Below are 27494 nucleotides of genomic sequence, written 5' to 3'. Positions count from 1 at the left end.
AATTTGCTGCTGAGTGTTGAGTTGATGTTTATCAGTCTCAACCCAGATTTTCTCTCCTGAGTGGCAATGTTTGGCTCCTTGTCTTATGGCAAAGCCAGGACTGACTTTGCTTGTATGTATCACTTCACATTCATCTATTCTGAATTTCACCTGATCCTTTATCACCCAGTGTCTGATAGATCCCTTTACAGTTCTATATTTACAAGGCATAAATGTAAGAAAATTAATTGCATGAAAGTAATGTTTGCAGGTTATGTCTTAAACATGAATTGTTGTACGACAAGCAGAGTCCAGCGCTCACAAGCACAGGACAGCAATTCTAGGGGACCCAGTATGGGAAACAGCAGTCAAACGCTCCTCTTCACAGCAGTGGTGGGCACCAGGCTGCTAAAAGTGAAACCTAGCACTGAATTTAGTTTGTTTTGTTGATGACAAAGGGGTGCATTAAGGCAGCCTCTTTTGAATAAGATATCCTGTTTGAGGGTTGTGTTCACAGCTTTCATTCTACAGTGAAGGTTGTTGGCTTTTTTTTTTGTTGGTTTTTTTTTTGTTGTTGTTGTTCCAAGTTAATGCAAAATCTAGAAGAAATAACAAGGCAGCCAACACTACAAAACAGATGAAGCAAAGCCATAGGTTTCCATACAGCCAGCACCACTGGCAGGAAGGATGGACAATCAGAATTGGGTCCAATTCCATTCCCTGAGCCATAACCAAGCACAGAAATTGAAGTTCCCTCCTAAGATGTTACCACTGAGGATGCATAGCAGTACCCTGCCCTGGGAAAGTTATCTTCCACTGCACAAATGGCCCCAGAAACCCCCTGGGTAATCTCCAGCTGGCTTTCCTTGTGCAAAGCTTTTAGGGAGGGCTGTGAGCTTCATTGAGGCACACTGACAAGATGTGACAGCACTCTGAATTGATGGAGGTGGGAGTAGGGCTGTGGGGATAACATCACGGCTATGAGAACCCAACAGAAACCTGACTGTGGGAATGGGGGGGCTGCAACAGAAGGTGGGAATTGTAAGTGAGCCCATATCACCAATTAAAGACTGGAACTGCAATTCAGACAAAAGTGGATGCATTGGAACAATGTCCATCATCATTGTTTTCCTGAGGAAAGCCCATAGGTGGTGCTGGAAGGCATACAGCCTTGAGATTCAGTGCAGAACTACAGAAAGTCTCTGCAGGGTGCAGGAGATCAGAGCTGCAGAACAACATATCGGTTGCTCCTGCCTCCAGCTGCAGCTGTGCTGTAGCAGCGAATTGTCACCGGCTCCCAAAAGGTGGCAGCATTGGTGCTGATTTACCGACTGGCTGTACTTCCCTGTAAGGCATCCAGACATGAGGTGCACAAAGCCTGTGCAAAGCAACCTGCTGGTGCAAAGCTATCGTCTTGCACGAAGCAAACCCTATTACATTCGGCCCTGGTATCAAACTCTCAGCCTAGGTCTCAACAAGCAATATTTGTGTGGTGATATCTGACCTACTGATCGGGTTATAGGGCAGCACCATGGGGGGTAGGGGGCTGAGCACACAGGTGCAGTTGTGGTTTGCAAACTGTATTTTAAGGCATGTGAGGTTTACAGTAGGAATATTCAGCATGTAGTGTGGGTGCTGTGCTGGAAACACGCAGTGGAAAGATGTGTGAGTGGTGTGTGAGGGCTGCACTTGAGATTTTCCAAAGCCCTTCAGAACTGCAGCTCCGCAAAGAAAATGGGGCAGCAAGTTGCTCAGAAACCACAGCTCCATTTCACACCGGAAAAGCTGTATGTTGGAGTCTGGTTAGTTTTGGACCCCTCAATTTGAAACAAAAACTTGTGATTTGAGACTACAGCTTGAAAACTTCATTAAAGATTACAATTCCTCCTTACTAAAGAGATCAGATATTCTTATGTTAACAGGTGGAAGCATCAGCAGTGCTGAAATAAACACAGCCACGCGTCACACGCGCTCACCACCAGCCCATCACTTGCAGGACCAAGCTCAGCGTAAGCAAGCAGTGCTGCGTCGCTGCTCAGCACAAGGCACACAGGCGTCCTCCTCAAGCACCGCACTGATCCCAGCAGCAGCACACACAGCTGCCCTGATGCAGCGCCGGCATTTGGCTGCTCCTCCCCTGCTGCCCACCAGCACTGCACACCTCCCGCGGCCTGACATGTGCTCCTGCCCCACACTGCTGGGACACACCCAGACCGCGCCGGACACTGCTGACCCTAACAAGCCGGGCAGCTCCGTGCCACTGTGCAAAAGGCACCGCTGTGCTGCACAGCTCAGCCTTCCACGAAACAACCAAGAAACCAATAAAATATCCAATACTCAGCTCTCACGTCCCAGTCTCCTTCTATTTTCTGATACCTTCCCCACTATAATTTTTATCTCTTTCTGCAAGTTGGTTGTCTTGATTGACAATTTCCATGAGGGCAGGCAGATTCAACGTGCTTTCCCATCTCTGCACATCCAGACAGCATTTCTTAACTCTTCTCAGGCCACACATTTCTGCTTCCACTGCCTGTGTAAGTCCTTTTATCCCTCAGTTTGCTCTTCTGCTCTCAGAAAGGCATCCTTAAAGGACTGCCAGTTCTGCTACACTCCTATGGCTGTAAGGACAGCTTCCCAGGGGATCTCAGGCAGCAAATCCTTGAAGAGCCTCAAGTTCACTCTCCTGAAGTTCAGGATCCCTACTTTGCTTTTTGAGAGCTCCTTTTTCCTCAAGATCACAAACTTTACCACAGCGTGGCCACTGCAGCCCAGAGTGCCTCCAATCTTAGCCTCTTTAATGAACTCCTCTGAGCTGGTGAGGAAAAGGTCCAGAAACATTACACCTCCGGTCAGTTTGTCCAATACCTGGACCAGAAGGCTATCTTCAGCACATGACAGGAGTATCCGGGATTACTTGCAGCTCACTGTGTTGCTTTGTCAGTAGAACATTTGGGTGTTTGAAATCCCCAATCGAGATGAGACTGTGAGATTGTGACAATTCCTGCAACCAAAACAAGAAGGTCTCATCTACAGGCTCACCCGACCACATGCTCTGTAGTAGACGCCGAACACAAGATGTCCTTTATTGATTTGGAATGACTCCTAGAAAAGTGGGAAGTAAGATATCCCTACTAAGAAAGGCAACAGGTCTTCCTGGACTTTCCTGTACCCCACTTGTAGAGGTTCATCTAACACACCTCTAATGACGAGATGCTGTAGTTAGGCAACCGTGCTCCATGGCAGGATGAGAATCCAGTCCCAAGAAACATTCAGCCTAATGCAATTGCCAACAGGTTCTCTTCTAATCCATAGTGAACCACTACCACGAGGAATTTTCCTACTTTGGTCACAGTGCTGGTGTAAGGCAGAAGCAGCTCAATGCAGCACCTCACAAAACATGGGACAGCTGCAGCCATCCACAAGGCATGGCCATAGGTTCAGCTCCTGCCCCACGTTCCTCCAGCAGGCAGTGAAGTCAGGCACTCCTCAAAGCTCCGGATCCCACTGCAAATGTAGAATGGATTCGAGTTACATTGAGAGGAATACACTTACAGCAGACACAAACAGCATAACTTAGATGTTATGATTGGAGATGGACAGAGGCCTTAAGGCCCACTATTCACATTTCCTTTTTGGGATTACAATACACAGATTCCTGTAATGTTATTTAATGGATGGATGAACCAGATTTTCTCAATATATTATAAAAAGAAAGCTGCTCTAACTTTTGTTGACATCGTAAGTCTTAACACCTCAAAAAAAGCCTAGGATAACAGATTCCAGAAGGCTTCACAGCAGCTTTCCTTATTCTCCCAAATGCTTTCAGGCCCAATGAAATGAGCCCAGGGATACCCAGCCAATTTCAGCCCAACTTCTCACCAAACAGCACTTTCCTCAGACAGCAGTGCCTGGTTTCTGGCATCCAGGAACAGGGAGCACATTTGCAAAAGAGGAATACAGCAACACATCACAAATAACCGCAGAGCCAGGAAATAACAACAGGAGATACAAATAATACCTGCCAAAGGAAACTGTTGGTTCTATGTGTGCAAAGCCCAGCACTTACCAATGTGCGAGTGGTCACCTGGAGGCAGCATCAAAGACCATGAATGTTGACACATACATTTATCAGGGTGGATGTCCTGGTGGTTGCTGAATAAACCCACAAAAACTCCGCTTTGAAAAAAAAAAGTAAAAATTTGCAAGCCACTGGGACATGGGGCTTTTTTTTGATGGGTTTCACATCACAGACCTGCCTTGCACAAAGCAGCAGTTGCAGAACAATGGCAAAGAAGAACAGGGCTGCAGAAGTCAGATACATGTCAGCAATACGTGGACTTGGAAATCAAAACTGCATATGAATACATGCTGTAAAATATTCCCACTTCTTGTTTGCTCTGTAAGAAAACAGCATGCCTTGACATCCACACCGGACCATGCATGCATGAGCAAGTGGAGGTGGCTGAGTTTTGGTCGAGAAATGTAGCCTGAGGCTGGAGTCCACATCATGGAACTTGTCCCGTTTTGTGTGAAGGTTTTGTGAGTGCTCCAAATGGCTGAGAGACACTAGTCTGTAATGGATGATTTATTTTCAAGAAGGACTGCTGTCAGTCTGAATGTCAACTGAAGTCACAGCTGCGAAGTCCATTAAAAACAACTTTATGACAGAACACAGCCCAAATTCGGAATCTCTTCAGGCGTTCTTCAGAAATCATTCTTTACTGAACCATGGATCTTCACAGAAGAGGGTCCTGATGACATCACATCCTCTCCTATAAGTTACGCTGCCTCCAAAGTTCAGTGAGAAAGATCAGCCGCGCTCCGCTGCACCGCCCCGAGGACGATGGCCGGCTCTCCTGCACTGCTCCTCCTGCTCAGCCTGGGGCTCTGTGAGTATGGAAGTGGGCTTACGGGGCACCTGTGCCAGGAGGAAGGAGAACAATGGGTGAAGTGAGAGTGTTGGGACGGCTGAGAGATATGCAGCAGAAACACAGCCTGTTCAGATACGTGTTGCTGGAGGGGATGGGGAGGAGGACAGAGGAGGCATGTAGCAGTTGTTAGGGGAAAAAACCTCTGGAGAAGCTGGGAAATGGGAGAAGCCCCGAGAAGGCAGCTGAAGGGCTGCTGTGAAGGGCAGTATCCACCTCGAGAGCCCGGTGCTCTCAGTGCTGAGTCCCCAGGGACTCCAGCACAGCACCTAACCGTGCTGGACGCCAAGGCCCTCCCTTCATATTCACCCTCACAGCCTGGCTGCCTGTTTGCCATGCACTGCACCGGCCGAGAAGAGCCCTGCCCAAAGGCCCAGGAGCTCTTCCCAAGCAGCACCTGAGGGGACATGGCCGACTTCTGCCCACAGGCTGCACCACTGCCCAGGGACAGAGGAACAAAATGGAGGCCCGGTTTCTCAACATGAATGTGAAGCACCCCCAGGAGGGACAGCAGCTGGAGCTGGAGTGCCTGCATTACAACAGGGACAGCGGTGTCTCCTGGATTCGACAGGGCAAGGATGGGAAACTTCACTTCATCGTCTACATTTCCATGTTTTCCCACACCACCTACCCAGGGAATGAGAAAACATCTCCGCACTTTGAGGCAACATGCAATGCCTACACCTGCAGGCTGGTGGTGAAATCCTTCAGGACACAAGATGAGGGGACCTATTTCTGCATCCAATACATCAACCAGGTGCTGCACTTCAGCTCTGGACAACGCGCCTTCTTCCCAGGTCAGCAACACCTTCACCCTCCTCGCTTACACCCACCACCCCTGCCCGTGCCTTCTCAATCCGGCCCATCGCCCACACTCCCCATGTCCCTGCTTCTTTGCCCAAGCCGTCTCATCACACAGCACTGCTCCTCCTCACAGAGGCTCCCTGCCCACCAGCTCTGCTCACAGTACCGGCCCTGCCCAAACACACAGGTGGTCTCACAGCCCAGCTGCACCTCTCCATCCCATCAGCACCTCTGAGCGATGAGAGTTACAAAGTCCACAGAAACCCCAGCCTTCCTCACCTCACCTGGATCTCTACATTCTGACAGTATCCATACGCTTACAGCACGTCAAAAAGAAATTCAAAAAATCCCTAAGACTCTCAGGACATATTTTATAACAGAGATAACAAAGAGCTGAAGGGCTAATAAGAAATTAGGTGCCTGAGTCCCTCTGTTTCCAGGGCTGGTTACCATGCAAAACTTGTTTTCCCTCTGCTGGTCATGTCATGGCGTGGATAGGAGGAAGCTCTTCAGCTTTACCTCCCTGTGTTCCCTTATTCTTTCCAGTCACAACAACAGCAGCCCCTACCACACCCACAGCCACCACCCAGAGCAGCCAGTTCACCAAGCAGGACATCTCCTGGAATAGTCAAGATGCAGGTAACCCAGCTGTGCGGAGGCAGGGGCTCTGCCAGCAGTGCTGAATTGCTTGGAACAGCAAGAATTCAAGGCTGTGCTGATTTCAGGCATTTGGGGATGTGAGGACAAGAGAAAATTGTGATCTGTCTCAGTGAGCTGCCATTGAAGGGAGGCAACCACCTAAAGAGCTCAGAATTTCTTTCCAGCACCCTCAGAAATTCTGAGCTCTTTAGGTGGTTGCCTCCCTTCACAGCCCTCAGGTTTCACGGCTGGGCAGCTCAGCAATGCAAGCAGACCTCACAGCACAGTGTCAGGGCATCACAGGTCAAAATGGGCCCTATGGAGTCCCCCCACAGTGCTGGCCACAGGTTCATCTATGGCCTGGCAGGAGTGGAAGCAGGCTGTTTTCTTGTATCTCACTGTATTCATCCATTTTTCCATCCACTCACAACAACAGCAGAACACATCACACTCACAGCCACCACCCAGAGCAGCCAGGTCACCACAAAGGACAACTCGCAACAGGGCCCGCATGCAGGTAAGTCAGCTGCGGGGAGGCAGGGGCTCTGCCAGCAGTGCTGCTTTGATCAAAAGGGGCTGAATTAAGGTGCTGACTACAGGCTTTTAAAGACACAGGGAGACGTCTGCAGTTAGGCCTTTCCTCTTTCCCCTCTCTCATTCTTCCTGCAGGAACAAGCAATGAGAACACACTGAATTCCATCTGTGATGTTTTCCTCTGGGTTCGAGTGGCTGGCACCTGCCTCCTGCTCCTCACTGCCATAACCATCACCATCACGCACTGCCAAAGTAAGTCGCACCCTGACACCCTGCAGAGGTTCCTGCAGCCTCACACCACAGAGCACAGCCCGCTCCTCCAGGGCAATGCGCTCTCTGCCTCTTGCCCTCATGCAGCCATTGCGCATCCAGGACACAGGGAATGCTGAAGAACCTCTCTATAAAATTCCTATCCATATTTTACCCATCGCCAGGTATATCATGAGAAGTATTCATCAAATTCTACACTATTTTAAAATTGAATCTAAAGAGTTAAACCTTATTCCCACAAACACCATTGGCTAAAATCAGAGTCTGGGTTGAAAGTACCAGAACCAAAATATTACTCAAACATTGATTTCTGCCATTTTGTCCTGATTCAGATTACCAGTGCAAATCCACTAGTTGCAATAATTTCTGCAGCATGCAGAACAAGCCCTCACAGACACATCGCTACAAGACACCCACATTTTCTTTTAAAATTCATGGCTTGATGGTGTATTTTGCTGAACAGACCCTTCAGAAATAATAGAGATGGCACAAAGGGGAAAAAAATCATTCAGGAGAATGTATTCTGAAGGGCTCTAAGACAGCAAGGAGCAAGGGCAATAAGAGGGCCTTCCGGACACTCTGTCTAAAAGCAGATCTAGGTGTCTTTAGTCTGAACCATCCTAATGTTGCAACACCACTTTGAAATGCAAGATTGTGATTTGAGAGTAAATTTAGAAATCTTCATTCATACTTTGGATTCCTCCTTGCTAAATTGTCAGATGCTCCCATGCTAACAGAGGAAGCATCAGCAGTGCTGAAATAAACACAGCCACGCGTCACACGCGCTCACCACCAGCCCATCACTTGCAGGACCAAGCTCAGCGTAAGCAAGCAGTGCTGCGTCACTGCTCAGCACAAGGCACACAGGCGTCCTCCTCAAGCACCGCACTGATCCCAGCAGCAGCACACACAGCTGCCCTGATGCAGCGCCGGCATTTGGCTGCTCCTTCTCTGCCTACGCCTCAATCACTCCCAAAACTCAGCTCCCATACCCCACCTCTCACTTCTGAGGTCTTCCCGATTAAACGCCTCTAATTCTTAACGCTCTCAGTGTGTTCTTTGGATTCATTCACAGTTTTCACAGGGGCAGAGGGACTGAACATGCAACAACCAACACCAGTAACATAAAAATAAAAGAAATCGACTCCCAGCTATATTCGAATATATTTGTCTTTCTGTGCACGGATCCCTGGTGGGAAATACCTCCCAGCTTTTCCAACTGAAACCCCCCCAGCAAGCACCAAGATCATTCATCTCAAACTCATGTCCACCTCAGCCCATTACAAAATGTGTCACTCTTCCCTCCAGGATTTTGTCTGCACTCTCCACATTTCATTGATTCATCGTTTGACCTAAATTCACAGAATCACCAAGGTTGGAAGAGACCTACGAGATCATCCAGTCCAACCATCCACCTATCACCAATAGTACTCACTAAACCACGTCCCCCAGCACAAAATCCAAACATTCCTTGAACACCTCCAGGGTCGGTGACTCCAACACCTCCCTGGGCAGCCCATTCCACTGCCTGACCACTCATTCAGAAAAGTAGTATTTCCTAACATCCAACCTAAATCTCCCCTGGTGCAGCTTGAAGCCATTCCCTCTGGTCCTATCACCAGTCACACGAGAGAAGAGGCCGACCCCCAGCTCACTGCAACCTCCCTTAGGTAGTTATAGAGAGCAATGTGGTCTCCCCTGAGCCTCCTCTTCTCCAGACTGAACAATCCCAGCTCCAGCCGCTCCTCATAAGGCCTGTGCTCCAGACCCCTCACCAGCTTTGTTGCCCTTCTTTGAACACGCTCCAGGGCCTCAATGCCTTTCTTGCAGTGAGAGACCCAAAACTGGACTCGATACTCCAGGTGCACCTCACCAGAGTTGAGTACAGGGGGACAAACAATTTCCTGTTCCTGCTGGCAACACCGTTCCTGATGCAAACCAGGATGGCACTGGCCTTCTTAATACTGCTGTATTAATAAAGTACAAACCAATTTCACCACAAAATAACTAATAATAAATCATGATACCTCTGTTTCTAAACTCAGAAAGAACCCCGATATCTGAAAGCTCATCCCTCTTTTCCAGCTCTCTCAGTTGCACTATCAGTGCTGCTGATGGCTGCTGAACAGCAGGTGAGGACTCAGCTTTGGATAAGCAGATCTGAAAAATCACAGTTTAACCTTGGCTGACCTTAGTTACCCCACCCTACAAGGCTTCACAGCGGCTTTCCTTATTCACCCAAATGCTTTCAGGCCCAATGAAATGAGCCCAGGCATAACCAGACAATTTTAGCCCATCTTATCACCAAACAGCACTTCCATCAGACAGCAGGGCAAGATGGCATCCAGGAACAGGGGGCACATTTGCAAAAGAGGAAAACAACAACACATCACAAATAACAGTAGAGCCAGGAAAAAACAGAAGGCACAAATAACATCAGCCCAGGGAAACTGTCACTACTGTGTGTGCAAAGCTGCAGGAAGCCCAGCACTTACCAATGTGTGAGTGGTCACCTGCAGGCAGCAGCCAGGGCCCTCAGTGTTGAGACATATAAGGGGTTTTTGGCAGGGCGGAAATCCCTGTGGTTGTAGAACAAAAACACAAGAATTTGAATTAAAAGAAAATAAGTTTGCAAGAGTCAGGGACATGGGGCTGTAGTGATGGCTACCACATCACAGACCTCCTGCCCTGCACACAGCAGCTTCTGCACAGAAAGTATAAAAAAGAACTGAAGACAACAATTGAGCCGAAGCACTCAGCTACATGTCAGCAATGCATGGACCATGAGATGAAAAGTGCACGTGGATCATTTGATAAAGACAATAGAATAAAATATACTAAAATAAAATCCACTGCATAAAATACAACTTGCAATCCACAACAATGGCACGGGACTTATCCTTGTTATCTGCAAACGTGGACATGATGAGAATGCTCCAAATGGCTGAGAGACAGAGTTTATGGCAGCTCATTTGATTTCAAACATGAACATTGTCAGTCAGAGTATCAAATGAAGTCATCATAGCAAACACCCTTTGGCATCACCAAAAACAACTCTATTCTGATAAACAAGCTCAAGTTTGAGATCAACAACTGAAGTGCTGCAGAAATCATTCTTTTCTGAATGCCACCTCTTCACACAAGAGGGTCCTGATGACATCACATCCTCTCCTATAAGTCACGCTGCCTCCAAAGTTCAGTGAGAAAGATCAGCCGCGCTCCGCTGCACCGCCCCGAGGACGATGGCCGGCTCTCCTGCACTGCTCCTCCTGCTCAGCCTGGGGCTCTGTGAGTATGGAAGCCAGAAGGATGGAATTCAGGGCCGCTCAGTGACTGTGCAGGGAAGCGGGATCGGTGGGTCTCCAGCACGATACGCATCAGGAACAGAGCCTGTTCAGACAGGTGATGCTGGAGAGGATGGGGAAGGGGAGAGAGGGAGTATGAAGCAGTTGTTAGCGGGGAAAAACCTCTGGAGAAGCTGGGAAATGGCAGCATCCACGAGCAGGCAGCTGAAGGGCTGCTGTGAAGGGTAGCATCCATCTCGAGAGCCCGGTGCTCTCAACGCTGAGTTCCCAGGGACTCCAGGACAGCACCCAAGCGTGCTGGATTCCGAGGCCCTCACTCTGCATACATCCTCACAGCTTGGCTGTCTGCCTGCCATGCACTGCACTGGCAGGGAAGAGCCCTGCACAAAGGCCCTGGGAGCTTTTCTCGAGCTCCACCTGAGGGGACATGGCCGGCTTCTGCCTACAGGCTGCACTGGCACCCAGGGGCAGAGGGATGCAGTGCTGCTCAGGTTCCCTGACGGGAGAATCATACAGCCCCAGAAGGGACAGCTGCTGGAGTTGGACTGCTGGAGAAACAAAACCTCCTGGAAAGTAACCTGGATCCGCCTGGATAAGGATGGGAACCTTCACTTCATTCTCTCTAATTATGATTCGAACACCACCACATTTAATGGGGGTGAGAGAACATCCCTGAGCTTTGCGGCATCATGGAGAGAAAACATTTCTAGGCTGGTGGTGAAGTCCTTCAGGGCACAGGATGAGGGGATCTATTTCTGCATCAACTTCATCAATGGAGGGCTGCACTTCAGCTCTGGACAACCCGCCTTCTTCCCAGGTCAGCAACACCTTCACCCTCCTCGCTTACACCCACCACCCCTGCCTGTGCCTTCTCAATCCGGCCCATCGCCCACACTCCCCATGTCCCTGCTTCTTTGCCCAAGCCGTCTCATCACACAGCACTGCTCCTCCTCACAGAGGCTCCCTGCCCACCAGCTCTGCTCTGAGGGATGAGAGTTACAAGGTTCGTTGCCACCACCTCCTTCCTCACCTCACACTAATCCTGAATGTCCTGACAGCCTCCGTACATTTACAGCACCTCAAAAAGTAACTCCTCATTGTGATGTGGAGGTAGCATTGTGGAAAGGAAAGGATCCCAGGTCTCTCAAAATATTGTTCCTAATAAGAAGGATCTCTGAGTATTCTGCCGTGGAATTAAGAACGCTCAGCCCTCTATTTGTTTGCCTGGGCACTTTTTCAGTGTATCACTTTTCAAAATGGAACCTACAAATTCCCTCTGTGATACCTGTGTCCTGGCAAGGGTGGCAGAAGGTAGATTTATTGCATATTGCTGTATTCATCCATTTCTCCTTGCAGTCACAACAACAGCAGCACCCACCACACCCACTGCCGTCACCCAGAGCAGCCTGGTCACCACAAAGAACATCTCCAGACACAGCCCGCATGCAGGTAAACTGGCTGTGTGAGGCAGGGGCTCTGTGAGCAGTGCTGCTTTGATCAAAAGTGGCCAAATTAAAGCCTTTGCTGGCCACTCAAGATACAGGGAGATGTGTGCAGCTGGGCCTTTCCTATTTCCTCTCTCTTCTTTCTTCCTGCAGGAACAAGCAAAGAGAACATGCGAAATTTCTACTGTAAAATGGTCATGTGGGTTAACCTGGCTTGTGCCTGCCTCCTGCTCCTCACTGCCATAACCATCACCATCGCGCACTGCCAAAGTAAGTTGCCAGTGAAAGTAAGTACCAGTGACGATCCATTAGCTGCATTAATTTCTCCAGCAAGCAGCACAAATGCTGAAGGAGAGATTGTTACACAAATCTGCATTTGCTGGTACATTTCTGACTCAACTTTGTAATTCAACGAAAGCAATCTACACTAGTGACAGAGAAGCAAAAGGTGGAGGAGTATCTTAAAGGGAGATTCATTCTGTAGGACTCCAAGTCAGCTTACAGCCAACACAGTGCCTGTAAAAATTCTGCCTTAAAGCAGAACTCAGTATTCTTCCTCACTGTTGTCAAACCTCTCTTTCAAATGTAAGATGGCGATTTAGGAGTAAATTTAGAAAGCTTCATTGATATTTTGGATTCCTCCTTTCTAAATTGGTCAGATGCTCCCATGCTAAGAGCAGGAAGCATCAGCAGTGCTGAAATAAACACAGCCACGCGTCACACGCGCTCACCACAAGCCCATCACTTGCAGGACCAAGCTCAGCGTAAGCAAGCAGTGCTGCGTCGCTGCTCAGCACAAGGCACACAGGCGTCCTCCTCAAGCACCGCACTGATCCCAGCAGCAGCACACACAGCTGCCCTGATGCAGCGCCGGCATTTGGCTGCTCCTCCCCTGCTGCCCACCAGCACTGCACACCTCCCGCGGCCTGACATGTGCTCCTGCCCCACACTGCTGGGACACACCCAGACCGCGCCGGACACTGCTGACCCTAACAAGCCGGGCAGCTCCGTGCCACTGTGCAAAAGGCACCGCTGCGCTGCACAGCTCAGCCTTCCACAAAACAACCAAGAAACCAATAAAATATCCAATACTCAGCTCTGATGCCCTCATCTGTCAATTCCTACGTCTTTCCTACAAGCGAGATGTAATTTTCACTTACTTCAATGTGCAGTAGAGTTTAATTCATTATTGCAATAGAGGGGACAGAGACTCACAATGTAACATGCTATCCCACTAATGTTACAATACCAAAATTCCACGATGAAGTCCAACTCCAAGTCTTGTTGGAAGAAATGAGTGTCTGACTTGGGTCCATGATAGAATCTCTCTCCTAGCTTGCGCAACTCCAATCTCCTCAGCAGGCACAGAGAAAAGTCATCCATGCTGATGATCTAAATTGCCTTCACAGGTGAAGGCTTTGGAGTAAATCTTCACCTGGAGGTCCTGCTACTGTCTGAAGCTTTTCAGAATAGAGTAATTGCCACTGGAACAGTCTTACCTGTTCATATTTGTTACTAGGACTAGAAGGATTGGCCGCAAGTTGTGCCAGGGAAGATTCAGGTTAGACCTTAGGAAATACCTCTTCTCCGAGAGAGTGGACAGGCACAGGAGCAGGCTGCCCAGGGAGGTGGTGGAGTCACTGAAACTGGAGGCGTTCAAGAAAGGTTCAGATGTGGTACTGAGGGATGTGGGTTAGTGGGAATATTGGGGATAGTGGAACGGTTGAATTGGATGATCCTCGAGCTCTCCCCCAACCTTGGTAAATCTTATGATTTTACAGAAAGGAGAAACTGCTTTGTGCTAAGAGAGATAAACACAGGACCCAGGAAATGAAGATCCCTGCCCCAGCTAATTTGTTACTTAGGAGATGAAAGATGGAGACTCAGGAGCACACTGGCTTCATCTGATCACACGCAGATGTCTCCAGTAGAGCTAAACTTGCCTGGGTCCCTCTCCGGCCAGTGGAATGTTTCCCTGCTGGAAGGGATGCATGACAGCCCCTTACTGCTCTCTCTCCACTGACAACATGCTTTCATCTTGCCTGCAAGTCATATATTCATTGACAGATTCTTCAAGGCAGCAGAAAGGAGCGATTCCCCAAAAAGCAGCCCATATGACTCAGCAATATTGCCCTCATCCTGCATGGCACTCACAATAGCACACATCAGAAGAGGCAGGGCTGGGATGTATCTTTGGTGCAGGAGTGACTCACAAAGATTTCCAACAAATCAAAATCTGAACATGAAGAGGAAAAGGAGTCCTCTGAACGGTGACCCAGCACCCAGGTTCTGAACACATCACAGGAAGTGGGGAGCTCATGTGGAAAGAAACTCCATTGGTGAGCCGCAGGAACACTTCTGTATTTAGGAGGCAAACATCTGAGTTTCTCTTTGGTATCTGGGATTGACCCACACTTAAATAACGCTATCAGTAGGGCAGAGGAGGGAAATAAGATGCCCCTTCTAAGAAAGGCAACAGATACTTGTAATGGTATTTGATAGATCCATCAGATTCTCTGGCTATTTTATTAAGGTCTGCTCTAGCTCATGCAGACGTCACAGGGCTCACAGCCTCATCCCACCACAAGCCTCTCAGAGCTCAGCAGGCTTCTCTCCGGCTTTCCTCACGCACCAAAGTGCTGTGAGGCCCAAAGAAATGAGCCCGGTTCCCAGATGGGTTCAGCTCACTTTCTCACAAAACAGCACTTCCATCACTCAGCAGTGCCGCTCTTCTGGCTCCCAGAGCAGCAGCAACGCTGGCACAGGAGCCATACAGGCATGCCCACCCCCCAGCCCTCCCACGGCCGCCCCCTGCCCCGCGCCATCATGGCGGCGGCTGCGCCCCAGCCGTGCAGCCATCGCTCACAGCCGCACAGCCGTGCTGTTCAGTGTGTGCAGGGAGAGCAGGGCGCGGGGCAGGGCCGGCTCCAGGGTGGCAAACAACTCTTTGCATTTGCAGCCGTTGGTGAACACGGCCTTGTCAACAGCCGACAATGGGCAGCAGGGCTCTGCGGTTTGATACAGGAATGTAAGGACAGAGGTCAGGCTGGACGAAAGCATCATCAGCTTCACAACCACGCCTTATTCGTGTCATCAGGTTTTGGCACTACCCGCTTTCGGGACCAATTACAGCCAGGGATGAAGTACAGGAAGAGTAAAATTTCAGCAGAATTCTCTGACAAACCCCACTGAGGCCTCACTGACAACTGCAGGCACTGCCATCAAGCCAGATCGGAGTGTTAGTTACACAAAAACAAGGCCACATATCCTACAAGGTCTGTCTTCTTTTTTTTTTTTTTTTTTTTGCTTATATTTTTAACATTTTAGTAAAGGCACTGAAAATGAAATTGATTTCATATTTGGATATTTGGATTTCATGTTAAGGATATTGTCTGTTTAGAAAGGACTGCACTAAAGCAACACCTCCCATTTTATTCAGCTGGTCCGTATGTTCAGAGGCAGATGTTGGTGGTATGGCAGTAGAAGCAGAACCTTCCCACCAGTTTCCCATCACATTCTGTTGCCACGTGACAGACAGCAGCAGAGGGGCAGTCTGACAGAACAGCGTCCAACACGGAAATGAGCACTGAAGTCATCCGTGCAGAACAAATGGCACCCAATGACATTCAGTGATGTTTGTTGGGCGTTTCTGGAGACCAAACAGTGGATGTGAGCACAGTGAGGCTCTGGGAGGAGCATTTCAGCAGTGACAACAGTGCTGGTGCCTAACACTGCTTCATCACTCAGTGTGGCCCAGGCAAGACAAACTGTTGCACACCCATGGAGTCAGAAAAATTCCTCATAAGTGGAAAAGAAGAAAAAATAACAAAAACTGGATAACCAGGAAATACCCAAAGAAGAAGCAAATAACACCAGGATAGTGAAACAGTCGCTAATTGACGTACAAAGCTGCAGGAAGTCCAAACCACTACCAGCGTGTGAGTGGCCAACTAGAGGCAGCAGCAAGGGTCCTGAATGTAGAAGCACAAAAGGGTTATTTGGCAGGGCGGAAGTCCTTGTGGTTGGAGAAGAAAGTCACAAGATGTAAAAAAATAAAAGTAAAAAAATAATCTGCATGGCACTGGGGAATAAGGCTTTCTTGATGGGTATCACACCAGAGACCTCCTGCCTTGCACACAGCAGCTTCTGCACAGAAATCACAAGGAACAATTGCAGAGAACAACTAACACACAGAACTCAGCTACTCAGCTCAGCACAAGGCACACAGGCGTCCTCCTCAAGCACCGCACTGATCCCAGCAGCAGCACACACAGCTGCCCTGATGCAGCGCCGGCATTTGGCTGAATCTTCTCTGCCTATGCCTCAATCACAGCCAAAACACAGTACTCAAACCCCAACCTCTCTTTCACTTCTAAGGTCTTCCTGATCAAACACATCTAATTCTTAATGCTCTCAGTGTGGTCTTTGCTTTCACTCACAGATTTCACGGGGGCAGAGGGACTGAGCATGCTACAATCAACACCACTAATGTTTCAAATAAAGGAAATCGATTCCCAGTTATATTCAAACATATTTGTCTGCCAGAACAGGGATCCATGGTGGGAAATATCTACACGTTCTTCCAACTGAATTCCCCTCTGCAAAGAATGAGATCATTCATCTCAAACTGACGTCCTCCTGATCCCATTCCAAAACCTGTCAGACTCAGTCTTCCATCCATTTCATCTAAACTCCCCACACCTATATGTGACGGATTAATTGTTCAATGTAAATAAATTAAACCAATTTCACCACAGCCTTAACAATAATAAACCATGATGCCTCTGCTATTAAGGGCAGGAATCTGTACCTGAGAGTTCATCTCTCTTTCCTAATTCTCTCAGTTGCACTATCAATGCTGCTGATGGTCACTGCTCGGCAGGTGAGGACTCAGGACAACTTTGGATAAGTGCATCTGAAACATCACAGTTTAACCTTGGCTGACCACAGTTACCCCATCCTTGCAGGCTTCACAGCAGCTTTCCCTATTCAACAAAATGTGCTGAGGCTCAATGAAAGGAGCCCAGATAACCACACAATTCTGGCACATTTCCTCTCCAAACAGCACTTTCCTCAGACAGCAGTGCCTGGTTCCTGGCATCCAGAACAGGGGGAGCATTTACAAAAGAGTAAAACAGCAACACATCACAAAGAACAGTGGAGCCAGGAAATAACAACACAAGACACAAATAACACCAGCCCAGGGAAACTGTCACTACTGTGTGTGCAAAGCTGCAGGAAGCCCTGCACTTACCAACGTGTGAGTGGTCACCTGCAGGCAGCAGCCAGGGCCCTCAGTGTTGAGGCATACAAGGGGTTTTTGGCAGGGCAGAGGTCCCTGTGGTTGTAGAACAAAAACACAGGAATTTAAATTAAAAAAAGAATTGGTCTGCGTGAGTCTGGGAAATGGAGCTGTAGCGATGGCTACCACATCACAGACCTCCTGCCCTGCACACAGCAGCTTCTGCACAGAAAACATAAAGAAGAATCATGGAGAACACGAAGAATTATGCGGCACTCAGCTACATGTCAGCAATGCATGGACCATGACATGAGAAATACACGAGGATAAACTGATAAATAGAATATAATGACAGGCACTAAAATAAAATCCACTGCATAAAATACAACTTGCAATCCATTTCAACAGCAAGGGAACTCTCCTTGTTATTTCCAAAGAGGACATGATGAGAGCACCCCAAATGGCAGAGAGACAGCAGTTCCTGGAGGCTGATTTGATTTCAAGCGTGAACAATGTCAGTCAGAGTATCAAATGAAGACACTGCAGCAGAAAAATCCTTGAAGCACCTTAAGAACAACTCAGCCCACGTTCTGGATCACAACTGAAGTGCTGCAGAAATCATTCTATTCTGAATGCCACCTCTTCACACAAGAGGGTCCTGATGACATCACATCCTCTCCTATAAGTTACGCTGCCTCCAAAGTTCAGTGAGAAAGATCAGCCGCGCTCCGCTGCACCGCCCCGAGGACGATGGCCGGCTCTCCTGCACTGCTCCTCCTGCTCAGCCTGGGGCTCTGTGAGTACGGAAGCGGGAAGGATGGAATTCAGGGCTGCTCAGTGACTGCGCAGGGAAGCGGGAGCGGAGGGACTGCAGTGCGATACGCAGCAGGAACAGAGCCTGTTCAGACAGGTGTTGCTGGAGGGGATGGGGAAGGGGAGAGTCACAGCATTTAGCAAGTGTCAGCAAGGAATCACCTGGCAAAGAAGCTGGGAAATGGCAGCAGCCCCAAGAAGGCAGCTGAAGGGCTGCTCTGAAGGGCAGCATCCATCTCGAGAGCCCAGCACTCTCAATGCTGAGTCCCCAGGGACTCCAGCACAACACACAAGCATGCTGGATGCCAGGACCACCCTCCACATTAACCCTCACAGCCCGGCTGCCTGCCTGCCACGCACCGCACCAGCAGGGAAGAGCCCTGCCCAAAGGCCCCAGGAGCTCTTCCCAAGCAGCACCTGAGGGGACATGGCCGACTTCTGCCCACAGGCTGCACCACTGCCCAGGGACAGAGGAACACGCTGGAGGCCAGGTTCCTCAACAGGAATATGAAGCACCCCCAGGAGGGACAGCGGCTGGAACTGGAGTGCCTAAATTATGAGATGAACAGATCCCCCTTTTCTCTCTTCTGGATCCGCCTGGAGAACGATGGGAGACTTCACTTCATTGTCTCCTGCTACCGCTGGTACGGTACTACCTACTGTTGGGATGACAAAAAATCTACACAGTTCCAGGCTTCACTGAGAGACAACACCTACAGACTGGTGGTGAAGTCCTTCAGCGCACAAGATGAGGGGATCTATTTCTGCATCCAATAAATCAACCAGGTGCTGCACTTCAGCTCTGGACAACGCGCCTTCTTCCCAGGTCAGCAACACCTTCACCCTCCTCGCTTACACCCACCACCCCTGCCCGTGCCTTCTCAATCCGGCCCATCGCCCACACTCCCCATGTCCCTGCTTCTTTGCCCAAGCCGTCTCATCACACAGCACTACTCCTCCTCACAGAGGCTCCCTGCCCACCAGCTCTGCTCACAGTACCGGCCCTGCCCAAACACACAGGTGGTCTCACAGCCCAGCTGCATCTCTCCATCCCATCAGCACCTCTGAGGGATGAGACTTACAAAGTCCACAGGAACCCCAGCCTTCCTCACCTCACCTGGATCTCCACATTCTGACAGTATCCATGTGCTTACAGCACCTGAAACAGAAACTAAAAAAATCCCCATGGCTCTCAGGACATGTTTTATAACAGAGGTAACAAAGAGCTCCACATGCTGAGGGTCTGATAAGAAATTAGGTGCCGAAATTCTGTTTCCTGGGCTGGGCAGCATCTGAAACCATCACTGGTCAAAGCAGATCCTACAGAAGTTCTTCCTCTGCTGGTCATGTCCTGGCACGGATAGGAAGAAGCTCTTCTGTTGTACCTCACTCTATTCAGTTATTTCTTCTTTCCAGGCACAACAACAGCAGCACCCACCACACACACAGCCACCACCCAGAGCAGCCAGCTCACCAAGAAGGACAGCTCACAACAGGGCTCAGATGCAGGTAAGCCAGCTGTGGGGAGGCAGGGGCTCTGCCAGCAGTGCTGAATTGCTTGGAACAACCTGAATTCAAGGCTGTGCTGACTGCAGGCATTTGGGGATGTCGGAAGAAGGGAAAATTCTAATAATTTTTCTCAGAGAGCTGCCAATGAGGGGATGAAACCACCTAAAGAGCTCGGAATTTCTGAGGGTGCAGGAAAGAAATCCTGAGCCTGCAGCCCTCAGGTTTCCTGGCTGGGCAGCTCAGCAATGCAAGCAGACCTCACATCACACTGTCAGGGCATCACAGGTCAAAATGGGCCCTATGGAGTCCCCCTGTCCTGGCCACAGGTTCATCTATGGCCTGGCAGGAGTGGAAGAAGGCTGTTTTCTTGTATCTCACTGTATTCATCCATTTTTCCATCCACTCACAACAACAGCAGAACACATCACACCCACTGCCACCACACAGAACAGCCAGGTCACCACGAAGGACAACTCGCAACAGGGCCCGCATGCAGGTAACTCAGCTGTGGGGAGGCAGGGGCTCTGCTAGCGGTGCTGCTTTGGTTAGAAGAGGCCAAATAAAATTTTGTGCCGGCTACAGGCATTTCAGGATGCAGGGAGATGTCTGCAGCTGGGACTTCACTCATTCTTCTCTCTCCGTTCATCCTGCAGGAACAAGCAACGAGAACACACCAAGATTCTACTGTAAAATGGTCATGTGGGTTAACCTGGCTGTCACCTGCCTCCTGCTCCTCACTGCCATAACCATCACCATCACGCACTGCCAAAGTAAGTCGCACCCTGACACCCTGCAGAGGTTCCTGCAGCCTCACACCACAGAGCACAGCCCGCTCCTCCAGGGCAATGCGCTCTCTGCCTGTTGCAGCCACTGCGCATCCAGGACACAGGGAATGCTGAAGGACTTATCTTAAAATTCTCTTCCGTATTTTCCTCATCACTAGTTTTAGATTCAGAAATATTTCTCACATTCTACACTTACAGACAAGAAATTATAATCAGGCAGTATTACAATCATGTACAGAAATTATAAACAGACAAGAAATCACAAACAGCATTGACTCTGCCATCCTGATATCACCATTTTGGGGTTGAAAATGCCAGAATCCAAAACATTACTCAACCATTTATTTTGGCCTTCTCACACTGATCAGGATTACCAGTAAAGATCCATTAGCTGCATTAATTTCTGCAGCAAGCAGCACAAATGCTGAAGGAGAGATCGTTACACAACGTATGCTATCTCTGCTAAATTTCTGGCTCAACACTTTAATTCACTGGAAGAAATTGACAGTAGTGACAGAGAAGCAAAATGCGGAGAACTTTCATAAAGGCAGGTTGATCCTGAAGGGCTCCAAGTCAGCTTACAGCCAAAACAGAACCTTTCACAGACTCTGCCTAAAAGCAGAACTGGGTATTTTACTTCTCTGTTTTCAAACTTCAATTTCAAATGCAAGATTGTGATTGAAGAGTAAATTCAGAAATCTTCATTGATAGTTTCGATTCCGCCTTGCTAAATTGGTCAGATGCTCCCATGCTAACAGAGGAAGCATCAGCAGTGCTGAAATAAACACAGCCACGCGTCACACGCGCTCACCACCAGCCCATCACTTGCAGGACCAAGCTCAGCGTAAGCAAGCAGTGCTGCGTCGCTGCTCAGCACAAGGCACACAGGCGTCCTCCTCAAGCACCGCACTGATCCCAGCAGCAGCACACACAGCTGCCCTGATGCAGCGCCGGCATTTGGCTGCTCCTTCTCTGCCTTCACCTCAATCACACCCAAAACTCAGCTCCCATACCCCACCTCTCACTTCTGAGGTCTTCCCGATTAAACGCCTCTAATTCTTAACGCTCTCAGTGTGTTCTTTTGATTCATTCACAGTTTTCACAGGGGCAGAGGGACTGAACATGCAACAACCAACACCAGTAACATAAAAATAAAAGAAATCGACTCCCAGCTATATTCGAATATATTTGTCTTTCTGTGCACGGATCCCTGGTGGGAAATACCTCCCAGCTTTTCCAACTGAAACCCCCCCAGCAAGCACCAAGATCATTCATCTCAAACTCATGTCCACCTCAGCCCATTACAAAATGTGTCACTCTTCCCTCCAGGATTTTGTCTGTGCTCTCCACAGCCATATCTCATTGATTCATCGTTTGACCTAAATTCACAGAATCACAGAATCACAGAATCACCAAGGTTGGAAGAGACCTACGAGATCATCCAGTCCAACCATCCACCTATCACCAATAGTACTCACTAAACCACGTCCCCCAGCACAAAATCCAAACATTCCTTGAACACCTCCAGGGTCGGTGACTCCAACACCTCCCTGGGCAGCCCATTCCACTGCCTGACCTCTCATTCAGAGAAGTAGTATTTCCTAACGTCCAACCTAAATCTCCCCTGGTGCAGCTTGAAGCCATTCCCTCTGGTCCTATCACCAGTCACACGAGAGAAGAGGCCGACCCCCAGCTCACTACAACCTCCCTTAGGTAGTTATAGAGAGCAATGTGGTCTCCCCTGAGCCTCCTCTTCTCCAGACTGAACAATCCCAGCTCCAGCCGCTCCTCATAAGGCCTGTGCTCCAGACCCCTCACCAGCTTTGTTGCCCTTCTTTGAACACGCTCCAGGGCCTCAATGCCTTTCTTGCAGTGAGAGACCCAAAACTGCACTCGATACTCCAGGTGCACCTCACCAGAGTTGAGTACAGGGGGACAAACAATTTCCTGTTCCTGCTGGCAACACTGTTCCTGATGCAAACCAGGATGGCACTGGCCTTCTTAATACTGCTGTATTAATAAAGTACAAACCAATTTCACCACAAAATAACTAATAATAAATCATGATGCCTCTGCTTTTAAACTCAGGAAGAACCCCTACACCTGAAAGCTCATCCCTCTTTTCCAGCTCTCTCAGTTGCACTTTCAGTGCTGCTGACGGTTGCTGCTTGGCAGGTGAGGACTCAGCACAACTCTGGATAAGCAGATCTGAAAAATCACAGTTTAACCTTGGCTGACCTTAGTTACCCCACCCTACAAGGCTTCACAGCGGCTTTCCTTATTCACCCAAATGCTTTCAGGCCCAATGAAATGAGCCCAGGCATAACCAGACAATTTTAGCCCATCTTATCACCAAACAGCACTTTCATCAGACAGCAGGGCAAGATGGCATCCAGGAACAGGGGGCACATTTGCAAAAGAGGAAAACAACAACACATCACAAATAACAGTAGAGCCAGGAAAAAACAGAAGGCACAAATAACATCAGCCCAGGGAAACTGTCAATACTGTGTGTGCAAAGCTGCAGGAAGCCCAGCACTTACCAATGTGTGAGTGGTCACCTGCAGGCAGCAGCAAGGGCCCTCAGTGTTGAGACATATAAGGGGTTTTTGGCAGGGCGGAAATCCCTGTGGTTGTAGAACAAAAACACAAGAATTTGAATTAAAAGAAAATAAGTTTGCAAGAGTCAGGGACATGGGGCTGTAGTGATGGCTACCACATCACAGACCTCCTGCCCTGCACACAGCGGCTTCTGCACAGAAAGTATAAAAAAGAACTGAAGACAACAATTGAGCCGAAGCACTCAGCTACATGTCAGCAATGCATGGACCATGAGATGAAAAGTGCACATGGATCATTTGATAAAGACAATAGAATAAAATATACTAAAATAAAATCCACTGCATAAAATACAACTTGCAATCCACAACAATGGCACGGGACTTATCCTTGTTATCTGCAAACGTGGACATGATGAGAGTGCCCCAAATGGCTGAGAGACAGCAGTTCATGGAGGCTGATTTGATTTCAAGCATGAACATTGTCAGTCAGAGTATCAAATGAAGTCATCATAGCAAACACCCTTTGGCATCACCAAAAACAACTCTATTCTGATAAACAAGCTCAAGTTTGAGATCAACAACTGAAGTGCTGCAGAAATCATTCTTTTCTGAATGCCACCTCTTCACACAAGAGGGTCCTGATGACATCACATCCTCTCCTATAAGTTACGCTGCCTCCAAAGTTCAGTGAGAAACATCAGCCGCGCTCCGCTGCACCGCCCCGAGGACGATGGCCGGCTCTCCTGCACTGCTCCTCCTGCTCAGCCTGGGGCTCTGTGAGTATGGAAGCCAGAAGGATGGAATTCAGGGCTGCTCAGTGACTGCGCAGGGAAGCGGGAGCGGAGGGACTGCAGTGTGATACACAGCAGGAACAGAGCCTGTTCAGACAGGTGTTGCTGGAGGGGATGGGGAAGGGGAGAGAGAGAGCATGTAGCAGTTGATAGCAAGGAATCAGCTGGCAAAGAAGCTGGGAAATGGCAGCAGCCCCGAGAAGGCAGCTGCAGGGCTGCTCTGAAGGGCAGCATCCATCTCGAGAGCCTGGTGCTCTCAATGCTGAGTCCCCAGAGACTCCAGCACAGCACCGAAGCGTGGTGGAGACACTCCTGTCTGCATTCACCATCACAGCCCAGCTGCCTGCCTGCCACGCACCACACCAGTGGCAAAGAGCCCTGCCCAAAGGCCCTAGAGCTCTACCTGAGCAGCACCTGAGGGGACATGGCCGACTTCTGCCCACAGGCTACATCAGCATCCAGGGACAGAGGAACACGATGGTGGCCAGGTTCGTCAACAGGGACATGAAGCACCCCCAGGAAGGACAGCGGCTGGAGCTGGAGTGCTGGCCTTACAACAAGTACATAGGTATCCACTGGATCCGCCTGGACAAGGAAGGGAACCTTCACTTCATTGTCTCCAGTACCCCCGTCCCCAGGAATACTTTCCATGGGAACAAGATAACATCTCCAAAGTTTCAAGCAAGATGGACAGGAAACTTCTATAGGCTGGTGGTGAAGAACTTCAGGGCACAGGACGAAGGGATCTATTTCTGCACCAGCAACATCAACCAGGTGCTGCACTTTAGCTCTGGACAACCCGCCTTCTTCCCAGGTCAGCAACACCTTCACCCTCCTCGCTTACACCCACCACCCCTGCCTGTGCCTTCTCAATCCGGCCCATCGCCCACACTCCCCATGTCCCTGCTTCTTTGCCCAAGCCGTCTCATCACACAGCACTGCTCCTCCTCACAGAGGCTCCCTGCCCACCAGCTCTGCTCACAGTACCGGCCCTGCCCAAACACACAGGTAGCCGCACAGCCCAGCAGCACCTCCGCATCCCATCAGCCCTCTAAGGGCCAACAGCCTCCATATGCTTTCAGCACCTCAAAAAGAAGCTCAGAAATCCCCATGACTCTCAATACATGTTTTATAACAGGGATAACAAAGAGCTCACACAAACGGAGGAGGCTGATAAGAAATAAGGAGCCCAAATCCCTGTTTCCAGGGCTGAGCAGCATGTGAAAGCACTGTTCAAAGCAGACCCTATAAAAGTTCCTCTTCTGCTGGCTGTGTCCTGGCACAGATTGGAGGAAGCTCTTCTGTTGTACCTCTTGTTATTCATTTATTTCTTCTTTCCAGGCGCAACAACAGCAGCAACCACCACACACACAGCCACCACCCAGAGCAGCCAGCTCACCATGAAGGACAGCTCACAACAGGGCCCGCATGCAGGTAAGCCAGCTGTGGGGAGGCAGGGGCTCTGCCAGCAGTGCTGAATTGCTTTAAGCACCATGAATTCAAGGCTGTACTGACTGCAGGCATTTGGGGATGTCAGGAGATGAGAAAGTTGTGATCTTTCTCAGAGAGCTGCCAATGAGGGGATGCAACCTAAAGAGCACCTAAAGAGCTAAGAATTTCTGAGGATGCTGGAAAGAAATCCTGAGCACACAGCCCTCAGGTTTCACGGCTGGGCAGCTCAGCAATGCAAGCAGACCTCACAGCACAGTGTCAGGGCATCACAGGTCAAAATGGGCCCTATGGAGTCCCCCCACAGTGCTGGCCACAGGTTCATCTATGGCCTGGCAGGAGTGGGAAAAGGCTGTTTTCTTGTATCTCACTGTATTCATCCATTTTTCCATCCACTCACAACAACAGCAGAACACATCACACTCACAGCCACCACCCAGAGCAGCCAGGTCACCACAAAGGACAACTCGCAGCAGGGCTCGCATGCAGGTAAGTCAGCTGTGGGAGGCAGGGGCTCTGCCAGCAGTGCTGCTTTGGTTAGAAGAGGCCAAATAAAATTTTGTGCCAGCTACAGGCATTTCAGGATGCAGGGAGATGTGTGCAGATGGGACTTCACTCTTTCTTCTCTCTCCGTTCATCCTGCAGGAACAAGCAACAAGGACACACCAAGATTCTACTGTAAAATGGTCATGTGGGTTAACCTGGCTGTCACCTGCCTCCTGCTCCTCACTGCCATAACCATCACCATCACGCACTGCCAAAGTAAGTCGCACCCTGACACCCTGCAGAGGTTCCTGCAGCCTCACACCACAGAGCACAGCCCGCTCCTCCAGGGCAATGCGCTCTCTGCCTCTTGCCCTCACGCAGCCATTGCATATCCAGGACACATGGTGAAGGACTGCTCTTAAAATTCTTCTCCACATTTTCCTCATCACTAGCTTTAGATTCAGAAATATTTATCACATTCTACACTTATAGACAAGAAATTATAATCAAGCATTATTGCAATCGTGTACAGAAATTAGAAACAGACAAGAAATCACAAACTGCGTTGACTCTGCCATCCCGATATCACCATTTTGGGGATGAAAATGCCAGAATCCAAAACATTACTCAACCATTTATTTTGGCCTTCTCACACTGATCAGGATTACCAGTAAAGATCCATTAGCTTCATTAGTATCTGTAACAAGCAGCACAAATGCTGAAGGAGAGACTGTTACACAACATCTGAATTTGCTGCTAAATTTCAGGCTCAACATAGGAACTCACTGATCCCAGCAGCAGCACACACAGCTGCCCTGATGCAGCGCCGGCATTTGGCTGCTCCTCCCCTGCTGCCCACCAGCACTGCACACCTCCCGCGGCCTGACATGTGCTCCTGCCCCACACTGCTGGGACACACCCAGACCGCGCCGGACACTGCTGACCCTAACAAGCCGGGCAGCTCCGTGCCACTGTGCAAAAGGCACCGCTGTGCTGCACAGCTCAGCCTTCCACGAAACAACAAAGAAACCAATAAAATATCCAATACTCAGCTCTCATGTCCCAGTCTCCTTCTATTTTCTGATACCTTCCCCACTATAATTTTTATCTCTTTCTGCAAGTTGGTTGTCTTGATTGACAATTTCCATGAGGGCAGGAAGACTCAACGTGCTTTCCCATCTCTGCACGTCCAGACAGCATTTCTTAACTCTTCCCAGGCCACACATTTCTGCTTCCACTGCCTGTGTAAGTCCTTTTATCCCTCAGTTTGCTCTTCTGCTCTCAGAAAGGCATCCTTAAAGGACTGCCAGTTCTGCTACACTCCTATGGCTGTAAGGACAGCTTCCCAGGGGATCTCAGGCAGCAAATCCTTGAAGAGCCTCAAGTTCACTCTCCTGAAGTTCAGGATCCCTACTCTGCTTTTTGAGAGCTCCTTTTTCCTCAAGATCACAAACTTTACCACAGCGTGGCCACTGCAGCCCAGAGTGCCTCCAATCTTAGCCTCTTTAATGAGCTCCTCTGGGATGGTGAGGAAAAGGTCCAGAAACATTACACCTCCGGTCAGTTTGTCCAATACCTGGACCAGAAGGCTATCTTCAGCACACGACAGGAGTATCCGGGATTACTTGCAGCTCACTGTGTTGCTTTCTCAGTAGAACATCCAGGTGTTTCTCACCAAACAGCACTTTCATCAGACAGCGGTGCCTGGTTTCTGGCATCCAGGAACAGGGAGCACATTTGCAAAAGAGGAATACAGCAACACATCACAAACAACCGCAGAGCCAGGAAATAACAACAGGAGATACAAATAATACCTGCCCAGGGAAACTGTCAGTACTGTTTGTGCAAAGCTGCAGCACTTACCAATGTGCGAGTGGTCACCTGGAGGCAGCATCAAAGACCATGAATGTTGACACATACATTTATCAGGGTGGAAGTCCTGGTGGTTGTTAAA

The 27494-nt window shown here is 49.3% G+C and overlaps 3 protein-coding genes, 1 long non-coding RNA gene and 1 pseudogene across 17 annotated transcripts; 4 read left to right on the top strand and 1 right to left on the bottom strand.

Annotated features, from left to right (window-relative positions):
- Positions 1-1116: 1116 nt before the first annotated feature.
- On the bottom strand, positions 1117-27494 carry LOC149918312 (uncharacterized). The gene is made up of 5 exons (XR_016466250.1): positions 27404-27494; positions 17159-17242; positions 9650-9733; positions 4046-4897; positions 1117-3483 (listed from the first exon to the last, which is right to left on the bottom strand). It is a non-coding gene; the product is annotated as an uncharacterized LOC149918312 (long non-coding RNA).
- LOC149918314 (T-cell surface glycoprotein CD8 alpha chain-like) lies at positions 4763-8168 on the top strand. Of its 7 annotated transcripts, none has more exons than XM_090139822.1 (5): positions 4763-4868; positions 5336-5704; positions 6258-6350; positions 6787-6867; positions 7020-7856. In XM_090139822.1, exons 1-5 carry the CDS (start codon positions 4823-4825, stop codon positions 7271-7273), a joined length of 843 nt encoding a protein of 280 aa, XP_089995948.1. In that variant the 5' UTR covers positions 4763-4822; the 3' UTR covers positions 7274-7856. The 7 variants fall into 7 exon arrangements, with proteins under 7 accessions (XP_089995948.1, XP_089995947.1, XP_089995950.1 ...); XM_090139821.1 differs by having other exon boundaries at positions 6583-6867; XM_090139819.1 differs by lacking the exon at positions 4763-4868 and adding an exon at positions 7965-8168 and having other exon boundaries at positions 5321-5704; positions 6583-6867; positions 7020-7136.
- LOC116225704 (uncharacterized) lies at positions 10201-13246 on the top strand. Its single transcript, XM_090139866.1, has 5 exons — positions 10201-10442; positions 10908-11276; positions 11816-11908; positions 12058-12174; positions 12656-13246. The coding sequence occupies exons 1-5, from the start codon at positions 10397-10399 to the stop codon at positions 12670-12672; spliced, it is 642 nt and encodes a 213-aa protein (XP_089995992.1). The 5' UTR covers positions 10201-10396; the 3' UTR covers positions 12673-13246.
- On the top strand, positions 17703-21652 carry LOC116225700 (uncharacterized; annotated as a pseudogene). Its single transcript, XR_016466249.1, has 6 exons — positions 17703-17942; positions 18408-18785; positions 19376-19468; positions 19884-19964; positions 20122-20238; positions 20994-21652. The product of XR_016466249.1 is annotated as an uncharacterized LOC116225700 (transcript).
- On the top strand, positions 23008-26701 carry LOC149918313 (T-cell surface glycoprotein CD8 alpha chain-like). 7 transcript variants are annotated; one of them, XM_090139827.1, is made up of 5 exons: positions 23008-24419; positions 24947-25039; positions 25463-25543; positions 25700-25816; positions 26308-26701. In XM_090139827.1, the coding sequence occupies exons 1-5, from the start codon at positions 23789-23791 to the stop codon at positions 26316-26318; spliced, it is 933 nt and encodes a 310-aa protein (XP_089995953.1). In that variant the 5' UTR covers positions 23008-23788; the 3' UTR covers positions 26319-26701. The 7 variants fall into 7 exon arrangements, with proteins under 7 accessions (XP_089995953.1, XP_089995956.1, XP_089995955.1 ...); XM_090139830.1 differs by lacking the exon at positions 26308-26701 and having other exon boundaries at positions 23008-23590; positions 24051-24419; positions 25700-26295; XM_090139829.1 differs by lacking the exon at positions 25463-25543.

This window comes from Phasianus colchicus, chromosome 4 (genome assembly GCF_987193195.1).
Source record: "Phasianus colchicus chromosome 4, bPhaCol1.hap1.1, whole genome shotgun sequence".
Taxonomy (NCBI): domain Eukaryota; kingdom Metazoa; phylum Chordata; class Aves; order Galliformes; family Phasianidae; genus Phasianus; species Phasianus colchicus.
The sequence above is the reverse complement of the archived record's forward strand: the minus strand, read 5'-3'. Positions and strand labels throughout refer to the sequence as shown.

Bases quoted from the DNA above. Each gene is read 5' to 3' on its own strand.
- LOC149918314 (XM_090139821.1), top strand. From the start codon at position 4,823: ATGGCCGGCTCTCCTGCACTGCTCCTCCTGCTCAGCCTGGGGCTCT. The intron at 6,351-6,582 runs GTAACCCAGCTG...CTCCCTTCACAG, and splicing joins CTGGAATAGTCAAGATGCAG to CCCTCAGGTTTCACGGCTGG. The intron at 6,868-7,019 runs GTAAGTCAGCTG...TTCTTCCTGCAG, and splicing joins GCAACAGGGCCCGCATGCAG to GAACAAGCAATGAGAACACA.
- LOC149918313 (XM_090139825.1), top strand. From the start codon at position 23,789: ATGGCAGCAGCCCCGAGAAGGCAGCTGCAGGGCTGCTCTGAAGGGCAG. The intron at 24,420-24,946 runs GTCAGCAACACC...TCTTCTTTCCAG, and splicing joins ACAACCCGCCTTCTTCCCAG to GCGCAACAACAGCAGCAACC. The intron at 25,040-25,462 runs GTAAGCCAGCTG...TCACAACAACAG, and splicing joins ACAACAGGGCCCGCATGCAG to CAGAACACATCACACTCACA.
- LOC116225704 (XM_090139866.1), top strand. From the start codon at position 10,397: ATGGCCGGCTCTCCTGCACTGCTCCTCCTGCTCAGCCTGGGGCTCT. The intron at 11,277-11,815 runs GTCAGCAACACC...TTCTCCTTGCAG, and splicing joins ACAACCCGCCTTCTTCCCAG to TCACAACAACAGCAGCACCC. The intron at 11,909-12,057 runs GTAAACTGGCTG...TTCTTCCTGCAG, and splicing joins CAGACACAGCCCGCATGCAG to GAACAAGCAAAGAGAACATG.